The sequence below is a fragment of the Lithobates pipiens genome, unplaced genomic scaffold, assembly GCF_037356315.1.
Source record: "Lithobates pipiens isolate NorthernLeopardFrog02 unplaced genomic scaffold, aLitPip1_a1.2 Scaffold_28, whole genome shotgun sequence".
Lineage (NCBI taxonomy): Eukaryota > Metazoa > Chordata > Amphibia > Anura > Ranidae > Lithobates > Lithobates pipiens.
In genome coordinates this window covers 96,697,083-96,718,646 of record NW_027507789.1, presented here as the reverse complement: position 1 = coordinate 96,718,646, position 21,564 = coordinate 96,697,083, and the positions used below count along the sequence as shown (strand labels likewise).

General features: G+C 43.1%; 1 protein-coding gene across 1 annotated transcript in view; it reads left to right on the top strand.

Moving 5' to 3' along the window:
• Positions 1–21,564, top strand: part of MED1 (mediator complex subunit 1) — a 552,713-nt gene that overhangs the window by 203,138 nt on the left and 328,011 nt on the right. The window contains exons 11-13 of the mRNA XM_077459477.1: positions 10,065–10,179; positions 16,838–16,962; positions 20,430–20,548. Of these exons, the coding sequence (XP_077315603.1) occupies positions 10,065–10,179; positions 16,838–16,962; positions 20,430–20,548 (359 nt within the window). The remainder of the gene's footprint in view (positions 1–10,064; positions 10,180–16,837; positions 16,963–20,429; positions 20,549–21,564) is intronic.

The window sequence follows — 21,564 nt, the reverse complement described above, 5'->3', positions numbered from 1 at the left end:
TGTTGGGAACATAGGTCCATGTTTTATCAAGAAAATATATCAACCTTCACTAATGTTCAATTATATAATGGGTTGATTGTTCCAATCTAACAAAAAACAGCTGTATTGGGGAGAATAAAACTGGCATAAGGGACTACCATGCTTAAAAAGATTACACTATTTTAGATGTTTTAATTTAATCTTTAAATATCACACTGGTCAACGTGAACATACTGTAGCTGCAAGACATGATGATCATGCAGCTTCAGCAAGCTCTCTCCCAAACAGAAATTTTATGGAACATAGGCATTTCCCAAATTGTCTTTAAGGACAGCACATGTGTTATAGGCAATTTCTCCACCAGAAACCACAAATACATGATCAAAAAACACTCCGTTAACATATATGCAAATTGGGTGCATTTTTAACCGCATCTGATTTGCATGACGTGAACAAAATCGCTCTTTCTATGGAGCCCGCTCACATGTGGTGCAGCGGCAGTGCAAATTCAATGTGAATTGAAAAAGAGACCTGTGGATTTCCTGAGCACTGCGGTGCGATTCAGATGCAAATTCCAGGCTCATTGCCTTCTATGGGAACACAGCTGAATCACACATCACATTAGTGTTGAACACAAATTCAATCAGTTAAAAAAGACAGCGTGGGGATCCCCCCCAATTCATACCAGGCCCTTTTGGGTCTTGTACGGATTTTAAAGGGAACCCCACACCAAATAAAATAAAAATGGTGTGATGCATCCCCCAATCTTAAGGCCATTATTGGAGCATGCAGCATGGTTCAGGAACCATATTCTAAATCATTTTAGACCACATGCCCTCAACATGGGGGAGCACCCCAAAGCACCTTGTTCCCATGTTGAAGGGGACAAGGGCCTCTTCCCCACAACTGTGGGTGGTGGTTGTGGGTGTCTATGGGCAGGGGGCTTACCGGAATCTGGAACCCCCAGTATACTCATTCACCATTCACTCATTCATATATATATATATATAGATGTCATTGATGGAAAAACAGAGCTGACCCCCAAAAAAAAGCTCCGCATTTGTCACTGGCTCCCACCGTCTGCCACTCCGCTGTCTGAGTTCTTAAATTGCTTAGGGGTGGGTCATCTGGTGATGTCATTGGATGACAATGCCCCCTTGTAATGTCACTGACTGGTGCATGCTGGGGTAATGGTGCCAATCTGTACCAGACCCGAAAGAGCCATGTATGGATTGGGTGGGACCCCCACACCATTTATTTTTTTATTGTTGGCATTGGTTTTTCTCACATCCAGCTGTCATCTGTTGGTAAGGACATGTCCACTGGTTTCACTGTCTGCTCCTGAACAACCAGCTAATGTTAAAGACGCCGATGGTTGTCAGCTCTTAAAATTTGCATCTGAGCCGCATCTAAATCGCAGCTGAACAGATGCTTTGGAAATTCGCAGTGGACATGTGTGAACCTAGCCTAAACATTATCTCCACAACTGGTGTGACAACATCACTTCCCGGGCACTGCAGCTCATAGTTCCGAGGCTGAGAAGGTGACAGGGAAAGTGGACGGTGCTGGATTGTGCCCTTCGCTTCCCTTGAAGGTGCCATGGACATTGGAAGACTATTTTGGAGCTTACTTCCACTGTTCTCAAATGAATTATGATTAACTTGAACAGACAGCATCTCATCTAAGTTATATATCTTATTTTGCCCAATTGTGTAGTTCATGGTACTGCACCTCCGAGTTCTCTGTGACCTGTCAGTGATATCAGGATGCTTGGGGATTGGCTGTCAGTGTCCTGGCAGTGTTGGCTGTATTTACCCTGAGCAAGCATTGCTGTGTTTGAGGATTGCTGTGGGGGTCCTAGCAGATCCCATTGACAAGAGGATGGATTCCCTCCTCAAGAAGACTTGGGGATTCCTCTCTAGGCAATCTTAAGCCTGCCATGGCTGTCGCAGTGGTGGCGCGTAACATGGAGCACTGGCTAACACATATAAAAGCATATATTGAGCCTGTGACCGCAAAGGAGATGATTCTTACCTCTTTTCCAATGCTTTTAAAAGGGGTTGCATACATTGCGGATGCATCTGCGTCGGTCCACATGTCTGCTAGTTTTTCTGCTTGGGCCAATTCAGCCAGAAGATCTATTTTGCTAAAACCCTGGCAAGGGGAGTCCCTTTCACAGGGGATTTACTGTTCGGTCCGGACTTGGAGGCTGTCCTGGATCGAACAGCCAATAAAAAGAAGGCCTTTCCATTAAAAAAAAAAAAAAAGTTGAGGGAACAGTCTAAAAAGAAAACTCGTCCGCAAAAGAAATGTAACTTTCCAAGGGTAGAGTCTCAGAAAAAAGTTTGGACCAACAAGGGCAGAGGGCGTGGGGGTGCAATTTTTCACCCTCCTGAACAGCCCCGAATGTCCCAATGACAGATTAACCTCCAATCTGTTCATACTAGGGATCGTAAGGAGGGGATACAGACTAGAGTTCTCAAGCTCCCCCCCCACACAGAATGCTAGTTACAGACCTACCAATGTGTGCGGAAAAGTCAGCGGCATTACTGGCCTCACAGGATGTAGTGTCACGGGTCCCAACTGGGGAGATATGCAGAGGGTTCTATTCTTTGTTGTTCGGAAGCCCTTGGGGAAGTTGAGGCTCATCCTGAACCTGAAGCCTCTGAATCGATCAATCACTTACAAAAGATTTCGGATGGATTCCATCTTTTCTGTGAGAACACTGCTTCCTCCGAATTGCAACATGGTACCCATAGCGCGGGGAGGTCATTGTCTAAGGGACACCTATATGCACATTCCGATTTCAGAAGACAGTCAGAGGTTCCTCAGACTGGCAGTAAGTTCGGAAGAGGAAGCTATACATCTTAATTTTCGGTTCCTCCCCTTTGGGCTATCCTCTTCTCCCCGGATATTCACCAAGGTTATGGGGGAGACCCCTGCCTTTCTCCAACTTCAGGGAATCTCAGTGATTTGCTCCTTCGGCTGAAAAGTTGGTTCAGGATTTGCAGGTGTGAGTGTGTTGGAGCATCTGGGATGGGTCTTAAATTTGGAGAAATTCAATTTTGTATTTTTCCCCAGAGGGTTACCTTCCTAGGTTACATTCTGGACTCAACCCAGCAGGGAGTTTTTCTTCCAGAAGAAAAAATTCTGAAAGTAAACAAAGCCTTGTCTGTTTTACAAAGCAATCAACAAATCTCCATAAGAAAAGCTATGTCTGCTTTGGGATTACTGACTGCTGCCCTCCCAGCTGTAAGGTGGGCGGGACTGCACTTCCGCCATTTGCAGTTGATCATTCTGAAATCTGGGACCACACTCAAAGGTCATTGGATTCAATGGTTCTCATTCCAATAAGGGGGAAGAGGTCCTTCTGGTGGTGGAGAAAGGCAGCAAATCTATCCAAGGGTCTGGAATGGGTACTGCTCAAGATCTTCACAATGGACGCAATCAGCACAGGTTGGGGAGCACACCTGGGGGAAAGTCTGGTGCAGGATCCTGGAGTGTCGAGTACGCAGGGAGGTTCTCAATCTGGAGAGAGCTGGAACACATTTCCCTGGCTCTCAGAGCCTTCCAGCAGGAGCTCCGGGGACATCACGTCAGGTCCGCTCAGACAATTCCTCAGCAGTTGCTTACATCAACCAATGGGGGCACTAGAAGCAGTTCCCTTTGAGCTCTGATGGAAATAATATTCAAATGGGCTGAAGTCACAGTGCTCTCACTAACTGCAATACACCTAAAAGGGGAGTTAAACCAGATGGCAGACTTCCTCAGTCAGAGGAAGCTGAGGGAGAGCGACTGGGTCCTGAGTCAAGTCATCTACAGGATGATTGTCCAGAAGTGGGAGGTTCCTTGTGTGGACCTTTTCGCTTCAAGGGAAAACACAAAAATTCCCCTCTTCTTCTCTTTGAACTGGGGGGACGGGGCAATTGGGCTGGACGCTCTTTCTTAGAGCTAGCATTTTCACAAGTGCTATGCCTTCCCCCTGCCAGTACTTTTGCCCGCAGTCCTGAGGAAATTCAAGTCAGAGGACATGACCCTGATCTTGATAGCTCCACGCTGGGCCAGGAGGCCATGGTTTTTTGTCCTAAAGGAGCTGGTGGTGGAACCGCCTTGGATTCTACCAGTCAGGGAAGACCTCCTCTATCAAGGCCCAATCTGCTGCCCTTAGGTGGAGAGGTGGAATCTGGCAGCCTGGCTACTGAGGAAGAAATACTGAGAAGTAAAGGGTTCTCAGAGAGTTTGGTAGCGACTTCTAAATTGTAGGAAGGAAGAGAAGCACAAGATCTATTTGAAGGTCTGGAAAAAGTTCAATTCTTGGTGCGCAGAGAGCTCCTTTAATGTTTGCAGCCCAGTAGCAGTGCTGGAATTCCTACAAAGTGGGGCACATAAGGGACTGGCCCTTAGTACTCTTAAAAGTCAAGTTTTGGCTTTAAGCGTGTTCCTTGAACAACTCGCAGGGTATCCTTGGATATCCAGGTTCTTTAAAGCCTTAGCTAGGCAGAGACCAGTCAGCTCACATCCTTTTCCTGTATGGGAGCTCTCGTTAGTGTTGCAGGCACTACAGGAGATCCTTTTGAGCTTATTGAGTCTTGTTTGGTAACATTTTTAACCATCAAGACTTTTTTTGGTGTCAGTCACTACTGCAAGTAGGGTTAGTGAGCTAGAAGCACTCTCGAGTAGGGCACCTTTCCTTCAAGTTTTTCCAGATCGGATTATTTTTAAAACCGATCCAGTCTTTTTGCCAAAGGTAGCTTCAAAATTTCCTAGGAGCCAGGAAATCTGTCTGTCCACTTTTTGTTCAAATCCTGTGAGGGAACAGGAGCACATCTTCCACAGGTTAGATGTTAGGAGATGTGTACTAAAATACCTGGAGATTATGGAACAGTTGAAGAGATCCAATTCCTTTTTTGTTTATTTTTCAGGGGCTAGGAAGGGGTCCAAAGTCTCAAAACATACTATAGCCAGGTGGCTTAGGTTGGCTATCAGTCAGACCGTTATAGCAAAAGGGGTGGAGGTCCCGGAAAGGCATTAGGGCTCATTCCACTAGGGCTTTTGCAACATTGCAAGCAGAGTGGGCTGGTGCTACACCCAAACAGATCTGCAGAGCAGCAACGTGGTCAAGTTTTAAGACCTTTGTTAAGCACTACAGACTGGATTTATTGTCTGCCCAGGACCAGGCCTTTGGGCGTAAAGTCCTGCAAACAGTAGTCCCACCCTAGTATAAGTGCTCACTTATCCTCTCAAGTGTGCTGTCCTGAAAGACGAAATAGGGAAAATCTACGTTACTTTCGTTACGTTTTTTCCAAGGGTCTTTCAGGACAGCACCGGTACCTACCCAATGAGTATCTTGCCACTAGGACGTGAGAGTATCAGAAGTTTGAAGGTTGGTATGATGTGTTGTTGTGTCTCCCTAGACTGGCCAGAGGTTCTCGTGGAAAAACTGACGGACTGGAGGGAAGGAGTGGCTTAAATAGCTGATGGAGGCAGTGTTTCCCGAGATGGGAGGAGCCGAGGTCTATCAAGTGTGCTGTCCTGACAGACTCTTGGAAAAACGTTACCGGTAAGAAACTTCAATTTTTTTCCCCTTCATCTCATAAACTCTCCCACTCAACTCCCCCCTGCTTGCTCCTGTCACTCTACCACACACTTGATGTCCTTAGTACAGTTGGCACTGATTGACACTGGCAGGTGGCACTGATTGGCACTAGCAAGTGGCACAGATGGGTATTGGCACTGTCAGGTGGCACCGATTGGCACTGGAAGGTTGCACTGGTTGACACTGGCAGGTTTCACACTGAGCCAATATATAGTTTAACTGTGTGTGAAACTCACATAAGTAACTCAATGCAGAGACCAGCTGTCAAAATGCAGCGGTGATGTTGGGAGTGGGTGGGAACAAGCAGCTATCACACACAAGCCAATGATTGGGCTTCTTAAGAAAGGGGGCGGGGCCATATACACATTGCTGCCTGCCCAGATCCCATTGGCTGGTGTTTGATAGCTGCTGGCTCCCGCCCACCCCCGACATCACCGCTGAATTTTGACATTTGACTCTCTGCATTCAGTTACATATATCAGTTTCACACACAGCGTTCTGCCCTGCTCTGCTAATGGATTGTGGGCAAGGGAGGAGGAACAGGCATGGTGCGGTCAGTGTTAAATATCAGCCTAATTTGCATAATTATCAGCCGATTTTCTTAAAAAAGGGCAAATATTGGCCGATATATCAGTCGATCTCTAGTATCAGTGCATAGTAAATTGGTATGTTTTAAAGAGGAAGTAAACTCTCCCACTCTGATGCTTCTTTTCATTTAGTCCATTATAAGAAGTAATAGCCACTGCAATCCAGCCCAAATCGCATATTACTTACTATTTAAAGAAACTTTAAAAGTCTTGTTTCCAGGGGTTAGGCAGCGCCATCTTAAGTATTTTTTTCTGAGTCCACAGTGGAGTGTATTTCCGCCCTTACATTGAGCACTTCCTGTACAATAACCAAGCCTCCTTCTCAATCCAACGTTTCTATGGCAACCCTGCTTCTCTGTTCATAGCTGACTTGTTTATTTCATAGTATTAACTTGTGCTGATGTCTCTTTGCCTTTGTCAGACTTATCAGCTTCAGCTGATAAGACTGCAGTAATGGCTGCAGTTTAAAGAGGAAGTAAACCCTGATGAGTTTACTTCCTCTTTTTTTCCCTGCAAAGGTAAAGCATAATGGACTACTATGCATCGCATAGTAGGCCCATTATGTGTCACTTACCTGACACAGGAGCCAGCGAAGTCACGCTGTCCCCTGTAGTCCGCCGCATCCATCTTGCTTGTGGCGTCTCGCAGCTCCGCCGCTGTCATTCGGCGAAGCCGCGATGACGTCACTCCCGCGCATGCGCACGGGAGTCGACAAATGCGGCAGCTCCATTTTTGGAACTGCCGCGTTCAGTGCGCCTGCACGCCGCTGTCTGCGGCGCATGCGCCGTAGACAGCGGTGGCCGTTTTCGGGCAAATATCTCCTAAACCATATAGGTTTAGGAGATATTGCTTGGACCTACAGGTAAGCCTTAATCTAGGCTTACCTGTAGGTCAAAGTGGTTTGTAAGGGTTTACCACCACTTTAAACTGTATGTCATGTCACATGGTGTGTAGGAGGAAGCTCTGAGTGATTAGCAGAGTTCAGAGCTGTGTGTAGGAAGTCCTGATAACAGATAGATAAGACATAGAAAGTGTGCCTTAAGTCAGGGAAGATCTGGGCATACTCAGTGACTTCATTCTACAAAACAACAAGGATTACAACAATACAAAGCAAGTAAGGAGATATCTACAAGCAGTGTTCGTAAGGGTTTTTTATGCTGGTTTACATGGGACAAAGTTGTGGAGGAGGGTTTACAACCACTTTAACCTTGTCTTACTACTACCACGTGTAACTTCCAGGCTACTGGCTTTTTGCAGCTTCAGCTCTGCCTGCTGGTGGCAGGGAGACAGTCCATTGAGCTACTGTATGTGTGAAACAATGACGGATACAAGGGAGCCTGTGGCCTGCTACTGGGCTGTGGCCTGGGGATTGAGAACCACTTCTCTAGAGGGTACATGTATTGCATGTATTGAGTGACTTAGTAATACTTATGCTTTGACCCATGCCTTATACAGTGCATTCATAAAGTATTCAGATCTCCTTTACTTTTTCAATTTTGTTAGTTTGCAGCCTGATACTACAGTTGTTTGAATTAATTTTTTTTAATAAAAGACCACATAAATGGTTTCTTGCTGGGAAAAAAGTATTTTTCCCTGCAAATTGGATCATTCTTTGCTGGGGGTTTTCTTTTTGCCTTCCTCTGGATCAACTGTGGGTAGCAGATTGTGTATATGGGATTGTTTTTTTTAATTTTTATTTTTTTTCCCCTTGGTTGAACTAGATGGACTTGTCTTTTTGCAACCTGACTAACTCGATTCATTCAGTTTGTTTTGTGATTGGCCACAGATGATCAAATGGCACAGATCAGTTGTGGTTGGCACAGTTTATACCATGTTTTCACTGTGACCAATCACATCTAACACAATTGTACACAATGGATGGTTTGAAAGGAAGCCATCCATTATTTACAACTGTCATTTGATCTGCTGTGGTTGGTTACAGTGGTCATGTGGTACTAGCAGTGGGCCGGTACAGTGATCAGTCATTGGCTGTATCAGGTGGACACAGTCAGTGACAGATTGCACCGCTGTGCGCCTGATCCGTGACGTCCACCTGGATCGTCGAGAGGCCGACCCTGGCTTCTTTTGCCCAAAGGCCAGTAGGTTAAGTACCGTATTTATCGGCATATAACACGCACTTTTTCCCCTTAAAGTCAGGAAAATTGTGGATGCGTGTTATACGCTAATCCCCCGCTGATTGTGAGTACCGCAAATATAAACACATAGCCGAGTGGGCTCGGCTCCGATCACAGTCACGCCCAGTCCCGCCCTATGATGGACATAATACAAGCGGGACTGTGAGTGAAGCCGAGCCTAGCACACTCGGCTATGTGTATATCGGCTCCGCTCACAGTCAGGCCCAGTCCCACCATTGGACCTGCTTTATGTCCATCATAGGGCGGGACTGGGCATGCAGGACTGGCTCTGTGTGTCTTGGTGGCGCCATATTTAAACATGAAGTGACATTGACAAGCCATCAATGTCACTGGACATGGCTGCAATGACACCGATGAGGCTGTAAATGGAACTAGATAAGGCTGCAGATGGACACTGATAAAGCTGCATTCATGGGCATTTAAATGTAAGATTTGTTTTCCTTAAAATTCCCTCCTAAGCTTGGGGTGTGTTTTATGCTGGCACGTGTTATAGGCCGATAAATACGGTATATATTTTTACAATGACAATAATTTTATTTGATTTTCTAAGCGTTCTTAGTGCTGTCTTTTCAGTTTATTGAGGAGACTTGCTAAGTAACCACTTTGCAGTACATCGTATGACGTCATGGACATTTAAGTGGTGATATCTCCACAGGCATCCTCCAGATATAATTTTTTTCTGCCGGTGATTCTGTGCACCGTAAGAACAATCATATTGGCAGTTCATCTGCTTGACCATTCTTACAGACTGTGGGAGGGGACATCCTGCGACTTGGAACTACAAAGTCGCATGACAAGTCGTTCCCCATGATTTCCAATGATAACCATTCATATATATGCGCCTTCAAGTCTCTCAGACTTCTAAGTAGTCCCTGTATTACTTTAGTGCGACTTTCATACGAGTTGAGGTCCATAGACCAAAAGTTTACACAGGCATTCCCTAAAATTGCATCAAAATTGCGGGAGCAAAATCACGGTAAAATCGCATGACTTTTAAATCGCGGCAGTGTGAAAAGGCTCCTAAGTAGGAATGTTGTAAGTTATTTAGTGTTTGTGAGCTCTAATAATCATTTTAATATATTGTTATTGAAAATATTGTTTTGATTTAAACTATCACAGGACCTACAAAAACAGTAGCACCATCTATTTATTCTATAGGTCTGTTTTACAAGGTTGCAAGGGGGGGAGGAGTTTTGTGTCTTTTAACAGACCCTGAGTGTCAGTTCACACCAAATGCAGTTCCGGGTGCTTTTTTTCTGCACTAAGAATGCATGCACAGTGTTTTTCATGTATTCCACTGGCTCTAGTTCACACCATACAGTCAGTTTCCAGACAGTTTCTGGTGCAGAAACTGACCGGAAACTGACTTCATGGTGTGAACTGGAGCCATTGGAAAACACTATGCATGCATTTTGTGCAGAAAAAAATGCGCACAGAACTGCGTCTGGTGTGAACTAGCACAGAAAGCTAGAGGGGGAAAAAAGTGCAGTAATAGTCTGGCCTCCTGAGTTTAAAGGTGGAGTGCAGGGCCTGGCAGTGAAAGGGTTAAAATCCGATATTGATTTTATTTGATTTTTTTTTCTAGTTATTTTACTTCTAGGTATTTTTTTTAAAGAACTCTTGATTTACTGCAGTTTTTTTGCTGTCTTAAGTCTTTGCACAGTATTGTATACGTAAATGGGGGCAGCTATATGTCCTCCTCATGTTTATGCATAATTTAGTAATTTATTATTTTATCTTGTTTAGCACTACCCCGATCTCTTGGACTGAATGTTTCTGTTACGATTGAATCCACTTCTGCCATGTATAAGCTGCCAATTGCTCCTTTAATAATGGGCTCACATCCTATTGATAATAAAGGGTAAGAACTTTGATTCTTTTGACAGGAGGAAATAATGTAAAAAAATGCAGGTCAGATGTCTCATATGCCCCAGGTCCCTAATAGGCTGTGAGCTATTTACTATTTTTTGCTGCAGTAGAGCGGCCCGATTACTTTTTTGGGACACGTGAGGGTGGTAACTCTGCCAGATCACTTCTTCCCAGGATTCTCAGGTTTTCCTTCACCTTTTGGGAGCCTGGAGACGCACAAAATAACCTGTCGGTATGGCAAGCTGGAGGATATCGAAGCGCATCCATTTCTATCTAATGAAGTACTGTGCTCTGAGGACAAGAAAGACATTGGAGGTCTTGTAGAAACCTGATTTCTCTAAGGACTACCTGCTATTTGCCAATGATATCACTCAAGCTCCCTTAATATATCAATAAAGCTAAGTGGAAAAAACAAAACAAAAGCAAATGTGTCTAAAATTCTTAGGGCCGGTTCACACAGCGGGCGATGCGAGGCGACACGACTCGCCTCGCCTCGCTCCCGCAAGTCGCCCCCGTTCTGTACAATGGAACCGTTCTGAGAGGAGCGACTCGAGTCGCTCCGACTCAGAAAAAAGGTTCCTGTACTACTTCTGGGCGACTTCGGGGGCGACTTGCATTGACTTCTATACAGAAGTCATCTGCAAGTCGCCGCTGAGGTCGCCGCGCCTGCAGTGTGAACCGGCCCTTAATATAATAAAAATAACAAAAAATATATTTAAAAGTACCCTGCTGCCCTGCACACATCTATGAATGCAAACATGTGGGTGGGGTGTTCATCTATATGTAAGCACATATTGAAAATGTGTTTTTTTTTTTTAGATTCCTCATTTAGAGTTAACTCTAAACTGATGAACTTTAAAAGCATTGCCTGTTGATAATTTGGGTACCATAATTTCTCCTTGATGTATTTGGTATCTATTTACTCAACATGACCACATGTTTTGTACCAAATAAATATTGGTAATTATGATTTTGTGCACTAAAATTCATTTTATTGTAATTCTTTTTTTACTGAAAATATGGATTTGCTAAACCGTTGACAAATATTGTACACCAAAAAAGCAACTACTATCTTTTATTACAATGCATTTTTACATGGTATTGCAAAGTGCAGCTATTTATAGCAGCCAGTAAGATATTTTTCATGAAAGTTAAATTCGAATTCTAGGCTAAATCTAACTAGTTTTAAAAATGTTTCCTCCCCTCTCCTAACACACATGCTCACTAACCTGCATAGGAAATATGTATATAATTACCTATGTTTAGCCTGCTCCGATCATGTTATCTAGCTCCCTTGTGTCAATCAGCAGCGACTGCAAGGAGGAAGATGGAGTGCCAACAATGGATGGGTCATAGGAGCCTATGGGTTACAACGCCTCCCCAGGCCTTAAACCGGAGTCATTGTTGAGGACTCTCTTCTCTCCAGTTGCCACTGGTGGGCACACAGGATCATATGACTGGACCTTATTGGGCTGAAAATAAGTCTTTCCTACACAGTTTAGTCAGCATAAATGTTAGGAAGGTGAGGAGAATTATTTTTTTGAGACTAGTTAGGTTTAGTCTGGAAATATAAACCTGCTACAGGACACTGCATTCTGATTTAGGTCTCATATGCACGACTTTCAAATAGGGATGTATATGAGCATTCTTCATGCCCACTGACCATTATCCAGGCATCAGGCTTAATAGAGGCCCAGTGTGTACAAGCACTTATTGTAGCTTGAGCTCTGACTCCAGCGCCATGCAGCAAATATTTTAAATTTGATGCCACTAATGCATTTATTTTTCTTTGCTCTACACTCCCTTTACTCCTCTTGAGTAAGCTTCTGACATGCAGAATGATCATTGACATTAGACCAGACAGACTGGTTGTGCTACTGCATACCGATTGCATCTGTAATAGGGCTTATAGAATGTCTGTTATTGTGTAAAATGATTTATCTTCATTATACAGGACACAAGCTGGAGAGTCATAGACCCTGGTTTATAGGTTGCTGCCTTCAGGTGAGTGGACACTGGTAAAGCTTTGCTAGACACACCCCCTGGGTGTGTTCTTACAACCCTACACCACTCAGTTTTTTCTAGTATCCGTAGGTGATGGAGATCCTCTCCCTTACATACATCATTCTATGCTTAACCAACTTATTATTTTAATTCACCTAAATAGGGAAGGTGCAGATAGGCTGGGAGTGAAGATGGCCGACAAGTTAGAGTGGCTCTTCAACTAGGTCACGGGGGAGGGTCCATAGGTAGAGATAGTCAGCGTGAAACAAATTCCAGAGGGTAGTATTTGGGGCATTAGTGGTAGGTTGACTAACGCACCAAACCCTAGGTAAGTACAATAACAAGTCCTATTTGCAACCGCAGAACACCCAATAAGTAGATAGTTGATAACGAAAGCATACTATGTGGCGTGTTCACCAATGCCAGGAGTCTGGCGGAAAAGATGGGAGAACTACAACTACTGGTGTACAAGGAGGATTTAGATTTTGTAGGAATTTCTAAGACGTGGTTCAACAGGTCTCATGATTGGTTGGCAACCAGTCAAGGGTATTCCCTATATCACGGGGATAGAGAGGGTAAAAAAAGGGGGAGGGGTCTGCTTGTATATCAAAAATTATGTACAAGTGAATGTGAGAGATGACATCACTAATGGAGCAAGGGAGGAGGTGGAATCCTTATGGGTAGAGCTACAAAAGGGTAGAGCTACGACTAAGGGTAAAGTAATACTGGGTGTATACTATAGGCCCCCAAACCAGAGGGAGGAGGGGGAGGCAGACCTCCTATCACAATTGGATTAGCGGCAAGGATGGAAAGTGTCATTATAATGGGGCATTTTAATTATCCAGACATTTACTGGGCGTAAGGAACCGCACATTCATCTAAAGCTCACCATTTTCTAAATGTCTTGCAGGACAATTTCTTGGGTCAGATGGTAAATGCACCAACAATAAAAGTGTCACTAGACCCACTGATTACCAACAATACAGACTTGATTACGGATGTGGAAATACAAGGCAATTTAGGAAACAGCCATCACAGGTCAATTTGTTTCAGTATAGATCACATAACTAGGAAACATAAGGGGAATACAAAGACACTGAATTTCAAAAGAGCCAACTTCCCTAAACTATGATCCTTGCTAGAAGCTACTAAATGGGATAAAATCTTAGGAACAAAGAACACGGAGGAAAAATTGGTGTGCTTTAAGAGCATATTAAAAAAGAGTATTAGCCAGTGCATCCCAATGGGAAATAAATTTAAGAGAGCTAATAAAAGTCCTGGGTGGCTTAACTCCAAAGTAAAAATGCATATAAAAGCAAAGGAGAAGGCCTTCAAAAAATACAAGGCTGAGGGATCATCATCAGCATTCAAACTTTACAAACAATGCAAAAGAAATGTAAGGGCGCAATCATGGTGGCTAAGATAGAGCACAAAATGAACATAGCGGAGGAGAGTAAAAAAAATCTCAAATTCTTTAAAGCCGAGATCCACCCAAAAACAGAACTTCCACTTATCCGGTTCCTCCCCCCCATGGATGTCAGATAGCAAAACGACCTGGGAGTCCCAGTGGATGATAGGCACGACAGTGGTATTGCAATGGCAAGCTTCTGCAAGTAAAGCAAACATTATATTGGCATGCATTAAAAAGGGGATTAACTCAAGAGATAAAACGATAATTCTCCTACTCTACAAGACTCTCATTCGGCTGCACCTGGAGTATGCCATCCAGTTCTGGGCACCAGTCCTCGGAAGGATGTGTTGGAACTGGAGAGAGTCCAGAAAAGGGCAACAAAGCTAATAAAGGGACTGGAGGACCTTGGTTATGAGGAAAGGTTACAGGCACTGAACTCATTCTCTCTGGAGAAGAGACGCTTGAGAGGTGATATGATTTCAATGTACTAATACCGTACTGGTGACCCCACAATAGGGATAAAACTTTTCCACAAAAGGGAATTTAAAAAGACACTAAAATTAGTAGAGAATCGGTTTAACCTTAAACTGCGCAGAAGATCTACTGTGAGAGCGATAAGGATGTGGAATTTCCTTCCACAGGGCAGTGGTTTCAGCAGGGAGCATCGATAATTTCAAAAACTATTAGGCACCTGAACAAGCACAACATATAGGGATATACAATGAATTATGAACATAAAAGCGCACACACACAGGTTGCACTTGATGGACTTGTGTCTTTTATTTTCAACCTTACCTACTATGTAACTTCAGATTCTTCAATTGGTTCTTTTGTTAACTATTGTCTAATAAAGATAAGTAACTTTAATGCAGAAGTGATAAAACATGTCCCTTCTGCATTAAAGAGGTTGTAAACCCTCATGGTTTTTCACCGTAATGCATTCTGTGCATTAAGGTGAAAAACCTTCTATGGTGCAGCACCCCCCCTTTTACTCAACTGAGCCCGGTCTTTCCAGCGCCAAGAACGAGCACACTAGCCCCAGCCAGTGTCTCTGGTCCTGATTGGATAGATTGATAGCAGCACAGCTCCCGCTACTGTCAAATCCAATGACGTGGGACGGGGCCAAGTCCTGCTGTCTGTGTCAATAGATGCAGCAGCAGGACATGGGAGCGTGCCCACATGAGTGCCCCGAGGCAGAGCGCTTCTCCAATGGGACACTAGATAAGAGGAAGAGCCCGGAGTGCTGCTGAGGGACCCCAGAAGAGGAGGATCGGGGGCCACTCTGTGCAAAATCAACTGCACACAGGAGGTAAGTATGACATGTTTGTTATTTAAAAAAAAAAAAAAGTTTAGTTATCCTTTTAAATAACCTGCCTGTTCATCCATTTTTTAATGTTACCCTAAAGTTCCACTTTAAAGGATGCATTGTAGTATATTCAATCTGTAGTGCCATTTCAGAATTTGTACCACCTTTGATACTGAGTTCAGAGGGGGATTCAGCAAAAATGATGCACAAGAGTGAGCAGCAAGCATACACTTCCAGCCTTCTTCATATCAACAGCTCCTTTTATTTTTCCAGGTGAAAAGTTGATCTCTGTTGATCCAATCTCAGCTTTTTCCAACAGCCCACAACACAAATCCCAAACAGGCTCCAGTGCTGTGGCCTGTGTATTCACCAGAATTTAACAATTTGCCTTATTGTTGACCCCCCCCCCCCCCCCCCCTTCATATTCATTGTTTGGGGAAATTGTAGAATCTATTAAAGAAGTACAGCCAAAGCTCATTTGGCTGTACTTCTCCTATGAGTCGCTGTGCAGTTTGTTTTGCACTCCTGTGACCTCCGGCTGAAGTCCTCTTTCTGCTGACATCACAGAGTCAGTCCAGGCTCTGTGTCATCACAACCATGGAGTCTGTATCCACCTAGATCCCTGGACTGACACCCGGCTCAGCCTCTCAGCGAGCCTCCCATCCCCTGCACAGCCCAGTGCTCTAGTGAGTGAGGAGGAGGCAGAGCAGTAAGTTGTGACTGGCAGTCACCAGCGCTCTGCTTGGGGAGCTGTAAGAACCAAGCGAACCGCAGTGTTTGATCTCTCGGGTCTCAGTGTTTGAGGCATCAGGGGACAAAGGCAGCATTGGAATGATGCTGCATCCATCTAGGTAAGAATGAATCTGAAAAAAAAAAAAAAACATACTTCTCTTTAAAATTTCAGCCCATGTTCTGCATTGTACAATTAAGATGAAAGGAATTTTGACTTACCTGTAAATTCCATATCTTAGAGTCCAGTACACGACACAGGGCAGTCTCCCCTTTGTTGTTGTGCAATGCCACGTACACACGAGTGGATTATCCGGCGGAGAAGTCCTGCCCGTTTGTGGGTTCCAGCCGACTTTTTGTTCCCAAAAGTCAGACAATCCGCCCATCTGTGTCAAGGGGACAAGGTGCCTTGGGGTGGGGGGGGCCCACAGGGTACCCCTCTTCCCCAAAGAAACCCCCCATGTTGAGGGCACGCGGCCTGGTATGGCTCGGGGGGGGGGGGGCGCTCGCTCTTCCCCACCCCCTTTCCTGACCGGCTTAAGGGTCTGCTATGGACTTTGGGGGACCCCCCAATGCCGTTTTTTTGGCGTAGGGGTTCCCCTTTAAATCTATACCAGGTGATGAGGCTAGCGAGGTGTCAATCTCGCCAATGGAGGCGGTGACATTGACTTCCTTCACTAGTTCCGTCTACCTGGAGTCACGTTCAAAAAGAACGGACTTTACTCCGTTTGGGGGCAAGTCCGTTCATTCTAAAAGTGAAGGCTCATTTTCAAAAGTCCGGTCGTGTGTGGGCAGGTCCGTTCGTTCGGAAAGTCTGGCGTACCTACGCTGCCAAGTCCAGTGGGTAGTCTGCCGGATAGTCTGATCATGTGCACGTGGCATTACTCTGCATTGCTTGCTAAAAATTGAGGTCTTAGGAAATAGTGCAAGTTATGCCCGAGGGAGGGGGGCAGAGCGGGGTTAGTCCAGCAAAGCTTTGCCAGTGTTCAATCACCTGAAGGTAGCAGCCTATAACACAGGGTTTTCTGAATGGTCCTACACTTGTCCTGTACTGTACTCCAGAATATAGAACATACAATTTCTTGTTTTGTGCTGAAGTTAAAGCTGTCTTTTCTTTTTTTTTATATTGAACCTAATGCAAAAGCTAGAAAGCCTTGTCACCTTTAGTGTGGGTTTATTTTCTTTTATTTGTTCTTGCAGCACTCCCTCTTTCTCCTCCATCACCAATGCCAACAGTGTTGATCTCCCTGCGTGTTTTTTTTTTAAATTTCCACAACCCATACCTGTTTCCAGTGCATTTATCCAGAAGATTCAGAACTGCACAGGTGAGATTGGCTGGTATAATTTGCTAACTACATTCCCTGGTGCTGTTCACTTAAAACTGTGTTTGTTTAGAATATGTAAAGTTTTATTCCCAGTATAATGAAAAATACTTTATTCTGGTAACTGTATGTTGCCAATTCATGTATTTGTAGTATTACATTTTTTATTCATTTTTTTTATTTCAAATTTTTTATGCACACTTAGATGCACATTAAACTGTCTAGACAAGTAAGTTTTACAGGGTTTAGGACAAACTGTTATACTCCTGGGCTGTTTTTAGTGATCAGTTTTTGTTCAGGCCATGAAACAATCCACAAAATAAAAAACCTTCTGTAAATGGTATAAAATAGTTTTCTTTCTCATCCATTGGGAGGCAAGGAAAGTCTTAACCACTTCAATACTGGCACTTTTATCCCCTTCCTGTCCATGCCAATTTTCAGTTTTCAGTGCTGTCGCACTTTGAATAATAATTGCGTTGTTTTTATCATTTTGTTCGCACAAATGAAGCTTTCTTTTGATGGTATTTAATCGCCACTGAAAATGTTTCTGTTATAAAATTTTGCAAATAAATAATTGTTCTAAATAAATTTAGCCCAAAATGTATTCTGCTACATTTCTTTGGTGAAAATAACTCAAATCAATGTATATTATTTAATCTGTAGGAATGTTGTAGAGTCCACAAACTATGGTATATACAGTATCTGAAAAATTGATGCCCTAAAATGGTACGACAGTAGAAATATCCACCAAATAACCCCTTTTTATCAGGTATTTTTAAGTTGTATTATTTTGTCATAATTTTCTGGAAAATGAAATGGGAGAGAAACACATTTTTTTTTTTCTTCTAAACAAACTGTCCCCAGTGCAGTACAGCGTTGTCATATAACTGGTGTGGTGTTTTTTTTTTTTATCTTTATTACATTTTTTTTCTTTTCTTTTTACACTCTGACCAGAGCAATATAATTTACCATAGTAACATATTTGCTTATAACAGTGAATTGCATTGCTATAAGCAAGAATTTTACTGAATGAAACTGAATCATTCAGTATTTTTTGTTGTACTTAGCTGTGATTGGTCAAAGCTAATAACATGATACAGATAGGCTGTGATTGGCCCTGTCTGTACCATGTGATCAAATTACCCAATCACAGCTAGCAACACAAAGCATGAAAGGAAGTTATCCATTGGGTCATGTGGCCTGCTATGGTTCATTCTTGCGGTCACATGGTACCAGTAGTGAGCCTGTACTCTGATCGGTCATTAGCTGTGTCCTGTGGACACGGCTGGTGGTAGATTGTGCCACTGCGCAGCCCCATGCCTGTGCGATTAGCGCCTTCTGATGGGACGTAATCTGATGTCCAGTCAGGATGGGAAAGCCCCCGCCCGTCAATCTAATGGCTGGGCAGGAACTGGTTAAAGTGTATTTCTACTTCTACAGTCATATTTTAGAAAACCTCCTATTATGTTATTGTGTGTATGGGATATTCCCATTCACACAGCAAGAAAAGGAAAATGCTAAGAAATATATTTCTGCATTTTTAGATGTTTATTACTGGAGTTGTCTTGGCTGAATGCAAACATTTCTGAACAATTTTAATGCAAGGCTGTCCTGATAGACAGGCAGAGTTTCCACTCAATAACAAAAAGAAGTCAGAGTGTGAATGCAGAAAATGTATCTTTAGTGACCTGTTGCACTTAATGGTCTAGTATGCACTAAGATGTTTGTTATCCAGCTGAGTATATTCTGGTGCTCTTAAGTTGCCAAGAAAATTCTCCACAGTCACTATCCAGGCTATTTTCTCTGGCCTAACTAACAAATCTTTGAACCACTTTTCATTGATGACTGATCTGATCTGTGGACCAACAAAACGGCCTTCCTTAATCTTGACATCAGTTGTCCTTGGAAACATCTGTTTCAAGTTTGAAATACTTTACCTTACTTGTTTATAACTTTTACAAAAATTTTCGTCAATCTGAGTCTTATGGGAAGTGGAGACATAAATGTCTCTGGCTCAACAAGTGGTTCTTGTGCCATGTTTACTTCATACGCTTTACAAGTCCTGTCTTATCTGCATCTTTGAGGTTTTAAGCAGAAATAAATCCCTCTATACTTTTCAGTCAAGGATGCGGCCTGCAGTTGCCATGGTACTGCACATGTGATCAGTTATGACACCATAACAGTTAGGTTTAGACAACAAACAGCTTGGTTTAGTTCCTTTTATAAATGTGTACTCGCCACAAATGTAGCAGAACGTATTAAAACTGTTCTGACATTGGCAAGACCTTTCTGCTGTTGCCAACTGTCTGATGTGAAGCCTGTAACTGGCTTACTTGTTATGTAAATTACATGCGCATAGACAACGCTATACCTTGGAACAGTCGTATCAAAATACATGGAAACTAATGTTAATGCAAAAGCGTCTGTGCATAAAAGCTATTTATTTAAAACCTCTCCAATCAGCATAAACTGTACCAGTTCAAAAATGTTTATGCAATGTGCCCTAAGTGCATGCTTGAACACGCATGAGGTACACAAAGCATCTTATAATGCAAGTAACAATAACTTAAAATAAATTAATATATATATTCGAAAATAGAATATTTTTTCCTGGGAGAAAAGCATCTCTTCTTCCTATAGCTGGGTCCTGAATCAGAGTTTGGCTCTCAGCACCATCTGAGGTCAAGTCTACGCACTTTCCATTCCATTTCAGAGATCATTGGCTTCTCACTCTCTGGTGCCGACCTTTTGTACACTGGGCTTCCCATATGGTTTTTCAGTTCAATCCTCTTTCTTTGTCTTTCATATGGACAAGGTCTTACCTGTTGGTAAGCAGCTTGTTAGAAAGGGGGGGGGGGTGCACTTGGGTACTTGAGTGTTGTTCACCTAGACTGCATCACTGGGTTTTAGCAACATATGAATTTGTTTATGGACTTTTGCACTGAGCACTTTTCCTCTTAGAACAGTTTTCCTTTTGGACAGTTTGCTATAAGTGTGCACAAATTAATTATTGATTTATTTTTCTTGAACACTTCATGTATTTCTCTCATCTATTTTGTTATTTAATTTGATGAATTTTTGTAATCTTTATATATTTTTACGCATTTGCACTTTATTTGGATAGTGTAACACAGATTTGGCTATACTGGTCACTTATATATTTTTATGTGGATATTTAGTGAATGTGGCAGTCACTGAGAAATAATTTTCACTGTTTTACTTTAAAACGTATCCGCGGTTCACACTGGTGGGTGCAAAATACTGCATGCGAATCGCACAGGAAATGCACCACATTACTGTGCACACCACATGAGATGTCTGTGCGGTGTTCAAATTGCATCCGCACCAAAATGGTGCTAAGCAGTGCGATGTTGGGAAACACAGCGAATCTTGTGCCTTTCCTGCATTGCATTAGTATGAACAAGGGCTAATCGCAACTATTGTCTGATTTATTGTTCTTTTTTACACAGGTATTCCTTTATTTGACACACTTCCAACCTTTTCTCCTCATTATGAGCTGGTAACCCAATATGAGCTGGCTAAAGATAAGGAGCCTGCACCTCTGAATTATATTATGCGCTTCTATGCAGTAAGTATTAATATTTTAATACTTCCTTCCTACGTTGTTTTTGTTAACTTTTCTTTCTTTTTTTTTTTTTGGGTAGGAACCTACTTATAGATACACTGTTACTTTTCTTACTTAGAGTTCACTCTCCAACAAAGTATACTAATCCACTTGCCTTACCGTCTCTCTGCACTGTTGCTCTAATTGTATGGGGAGGCATGTGAGCTCCACCATGTGACATTGCTTGGGCCTGAGCAGCCAGCCCCAAGGAATAAAACACTGTCATGTTGGAGGTTGTCTCATCAGTTTCTACATGCCAAGTTGTTCAAGGTAGGAGCCTGCACATACCTTTCACGGGAAGTGTGTTATCAGGGGGCACTGTCACTTTACCCTAAAAGGGCAGATAACCACGTCTCCTAGATGAACAAGCCACGAGGGAAAACAGCTGCCATTTCTAGGCCTCCTGAGAATACTAGTTGTGTAGCTTTCATCTTTTCAGTGTTAACTGCAACTAATACAGAGAACTAGCATTGTTAATCTCTCAATTTTAAGCTCTCTTGCCTTGCAATGTAAGGTTGAACATGCATAAAGGAAGGAGAGTCAATGAATGACAATTGCAGTGGGCTGCTATTCCTTTATTGTCCAGTTATAGTTTGGTGCGGGCCCTGAACAAGGTGTCATTGTTCAAAATATACCTTACCTGGGGCATTAGCCTGACCCAATATGAGGTAAGATGATGATGTTGAATGGCTTCTTCTATCTATTTATACCTCTGAGGTGGCTGAGAAGCTTTATCTGTTCCACCTCGTAAAGAAAGATGGTAGCAACATGAAGGGAGGATGGAGACCTGAATGCAGCACCAGTGGATCGACCCCAGCTGATATTGCAAAGGTACTTCAAGCTATCTCGACATGTCAGATTACACTGACAAAACAGAGGAAGTAAAAACAGCCAACATGCTTATTAGACAAGCTGTGAATTATAGCGATAAAGATGAGAATTAGCACTATGGAGAACCAGCTAGCTCCTTTGCAGAACTT